This window comes from Charadrius vociferus, unplaced genomic scaffold, assembly GCF_000708025.1.
Source record: "Charadrius vociferus isolate BGI_N301 unplaced genomic scaffold, ASM70802v2 scaffold13, whole genome shotgun sequence".
NCBI classification, from domain to species: Eukaryota; Metazoa; Chordata; class Aves; order Charadriiformes; family Charadriidae; genus Charadrius; species Charadrius vociferus.
The window spans coordinates 3,499,726-3,503,649 of record NW_009647763.1 but is presented as its reverse complement, the minus strand read 5'-3'; the positions used below and the strand labels follow the sequence as shown (position 1 = coordinate 3,503,649).

The 3,924-nt window shown below is 43.0% G+C and overlaps 1 protein-coding gene across 2 annotated transcripts in view; it reads left to right on the top strand.

Moving 5' to 3' along the window:
* The window catches only part of HIVEP2 (human immunodeficiency virus type I enhancer binding protein 2), a 24,018-nt gene extending 20,340 nt beyond the window's left edge, over positions 1-3,678 (top strand). For both annotated transcript variants that reach the window (XM_009882306.1, XM_009882308.1), the window contains one exon: positions 2,214-3,678. In XM_009882306.1, coding sequence (XP_009880608.1) covers positions 2,214-3,032 — 819 coding nt within the window. In that variant the 3' untranslated portion in view covers positions 3,033-3,678. The remainder of the gene's footprint in view (positions 1-2,213) is intronic.
* Positions 3,679-3,924: the final 246 nt, after the last annotated feature.

Below are 3,924 nucleotides of genomic sequence, written 5' to 3'. Positions count from 1 at the left end.
GAAAGAGGTAGGAACAGTTATTAATGCCTGTAACCATTTATGTTGGCTGTTTCCAAACTTATCTGCCAGAGCTAGAGAAAGAAAATCTGATATGTGCTCACCCAGGCTTGGAAGGCATCCAGTGGACATGCACACACTGTCACTGTCTATGTGAAAATTACGCATATGAGACATACATTGGATGATACTGCTGATCTTATAGCGTGTAGCAGTTTCTATCATGTTAGCCACCTCTATCCAACAAGGACAGACTGCTGCTCTATTCCCTTTTGAAACTGTGGCAGGGTACAACATGAAGCCAATGTCTCTCTCAGTTAGAGATTTGTGTGTGACTAGGTTTGTTCTTCAGCGAGTTTTGCTCCTTTTTTTGGTTGCTTTTGCTCTATTTCCCTTAGCCCAAGTTCACATCAGATGCAATAGTGATAAATGTCATGTCTTAGGAAACAGCCAAGAGGACAGTATGACTGAGAAACGGGTTGACAGACCAAAGATGGAAAAAAAAAGGGGGCAAGCAGCTGTGCAGAGGTGAGGTTAGCGATAGGAAGGACTGACAGGATAGGTGAACTATGTCTTGTGGCTTGGCAACTGCAGTTTATTCTGTAAATTTTTCCCCGTTCAGCAGTATAACGTGCTGTCACTGTGCTTTCTTATGACAGTTTCTCTTTTATGAGACTCAAGTGTCTCACTTTCTGAATAGGAAAATTCCCAACATAGATTAGTCTCTGAATAAGAACATCTCTTATGTTCAAGTCTGATGAGTATGGGTCACCCTTCCTATCTTGACGTTGATTTATATCGAACAGGACAAAGCATCTGAGCACAGTGAGACTGAGCCCCTGGGTACCACAGAAACTGAATCTTTAATTGCCCCCTAAACCAGTTCCCTGGGATGGGAGCAGGAGGTTGCTTGATGCCTTGAGAGCTAGGATTTCCCAGCAGTGAAGCGCTGCCACTTTAATGCATTGGGCATTTCACAGCGCAGTCCTCGGGCTGCCACACGAAGGCTGTGGTAGCAGCACAGCTCTGGGGCAATTGATAGGTGTTTGGTCAATTTGCCGAGCAGAGATGAGCGTTTTCGTTCATTTATTTTCCTGTGGGAGTCCTCGAGAGTTGTGTGGCCAAATCCCACACACAATTAGGAAAATGTCATCCTGCACTTCTGTCATCGTTATTCCTCTGGTCAGCAATAAATGATACTTAATCATCAGATGGAAAACAAATTTTAAAAGTTAGGAATGAAAAAAAGAGAAACCCAAAAGCCCAGGGCATATTTAATACTGAGTGGAGATGGAGCTATTCATTCTTCCAAGGCAGGAACTAATGGGAAGGCACTGAAAATGTCAATATTGCAAGATTGGTTTTTATTAGCCATTACAAAATCCCTCATTCTTCTCAATCCCATTATGAGTGGGTGAGTCTCCCTGTGACAGCATCATCACTTTCACTCACAGCTAATGCCTGTGCTTTTGTTATTATTTATTGTTTACACTGCAGATAGGCCAGAGTGGTGCTCCATTGTCTTAATGCCTATAAAAATTTGGGTCGTCATTGCACAGAGGTGCTTGAACTTCCATGGAAATACCCGTTCCCTTTCACCAATGACTGGGTAAAGCTGGGTGGAGGGTAGGAAGAGCAAGTGCCTTCTCTGGGGCTCCAGAGCAGAATCTTGGAGCAGGCAGAAAATGCGTACGTGCAGTCAGATTTTTCCCGTACTGCCAAGCAGTGGTGGCAGGCAGGGAGCATTCGGATGCGTATACTTCGGCAACAAAGTCTTGATACCCAATGTGGACTGCCAACACCAGCACAGTTTGCACAGTTTGTCAAAAGAGAGGGTCAGATGGATCTCCTGGCCAAATTTCTCCTGGGGAATGAAGCTCTACCCCAAATTCTCGCTGCAGTTTCAGTTGAATATAATACTCTTCACTTCCTGACCTAAATTGCTGCATTGTGTTGCTGAACACTCTTAACTAGCTGCTGCCTTTCACCTCAGAGGCATGAGCCCTGTAGGGCTGAGCTAAGCAAAACCTCCTATGTTGTTTGGATAAGCAATTAGTGGAGCTTTCCAACTGCTTTGGGATCCATCTGCGCGAAAGGTGCTGCGCGAATGGGAGGTTGTGTTAGACAGGAAAGGAGATAGGTGGTTTGGCAGCCGGACAAGAATTTTGCTAGTAGCAGCGCTGACATTTCTTTTGTGTTTTTTTTTCTGGTTACAGAGAAGGGGGTTGTCTCAGGGGCCTTACTTCAACGTGTATGGAGAAAAAGGAGTTATGGAGCACCGTGGGTCTAGCCCGTTCCCTGAAGGTCCGAGCGACTACGTCTTCAGTCATCTTCCACTACACTCCCAGCAACAGATCCGAGCGCCCATCCCCATGATGCCTATCGGGGGCATCCAGATGGTCCATTCAGTACCAGTGGCCCTTTCAGGTTTACATCCTCCGTCCACTCTGGCCCTGCAGAGGGAGGGCTCTGAGGAGAAGCAAAGAGGAACTGCGGAAATCCTTACAAAAGAATCGTATAGTATTTCTAAGCACCACGAGAAGCGTACCTCTCCGCACAGCTTGCACCCCACCACTCCCTCCAGCGCGCCCTCCTCTCCGTTGCTGTTGCTGACGCAAAGCGTGTCGGAGGACAGTGTCGTAGCTACCGAGAGGGAGCAGGAGGAGAACATACAGACTTGTACAAAAGCCATAGCCTCTCTGCGAATCGCCACAGAAGAAGCCGTTCTGCATGGGGCGGAGCAGCTGCAGAGGCCTTCTGAGCCTCACCAGAAACCCTTAGAAAGTGCACATTTTAGCATTAAACACTTTAGTGGACCTGAGCCGGGCCAGCCCTGTGTCTCAGCCACCCATCCTGACTTGCACGGCGGTGAACAGGACAGTTTTGGTACATCACAGACTGCGATAGCCCATCCCACCTTTTACAGCAAGAGCTTTGTGGACGTCCGGCAGTTGGGCTTTCACAGCAGGAGCGAGCCCCCACCAAGCACACAGGAAAGAAAAGATCCGTCATCTGAGAAGAGCAAGCCACATTGATCTGAGATGCATGGAGACTTTCACCCATACATTTACCCCACTTTTTTTTTTTTTCCTAGAGATAGAAGTATTCAACTTTACAGCATGCCTGTTCTAAGTTACAGTAGTTTGCTATTATATATACTTTTGTTATATCAAAAGAATTAGATAAAATAACAAGTCATCTTGAGCCTGACCAAAACTAAATTTGAAATTCTTATTGGGTCTGGTACTTTTAAATTGTACAGATGTTTGTGCCTTTTCTTTACTTTGCTTATATTCTTATAAGCATTTTTTTAGCAGTAATTTGTACATATTTTAGAATTTGTGTATCTGCTTTGTAATAAATGTAATTTCTTTCCTTTTTTGGACACTTGGATCTAAATGATGTAAAGCAAAACAGCATCAATATATGTGAGGTTGCACTAAAACATATTTTTATATGATTAAAACTGAACAGCTTTTATGTACAGCTCTGATTCTGTAATACTAATATTTATTTACTTTGTTTCATAAATTGTAAATTTTTTTCTTAATGTTGTGGATTGCTTTTCTATGTGAAGCATGGGATTTACTGTTGCGTCATTAGAACAAAATGTATATTGTAAAACAAGATATTTAAACTAGAGTATCTTATCTTATTCTGCACTTATGCATTAGTTAAAAAGAAAAGATAAAGGATGTATCAGTCAGTTCTTAACTCTTGTAATTTTTTTTGTCTCTTGTTTGCCGGATTGACTATAACTTAAGTGCTGATTGTGATTTTAAACTGATAGTACCGTAAAGCATTAAAGTAAAACAATGTGCTATTGTGAGTTTTTTCAAAGCTTTATAAAACAGTTATAAATATATTAAAAGTATTTGGTCTTATGTGAACATGTTGATCTATATACTCCTTTAAAAGGCGATGGGA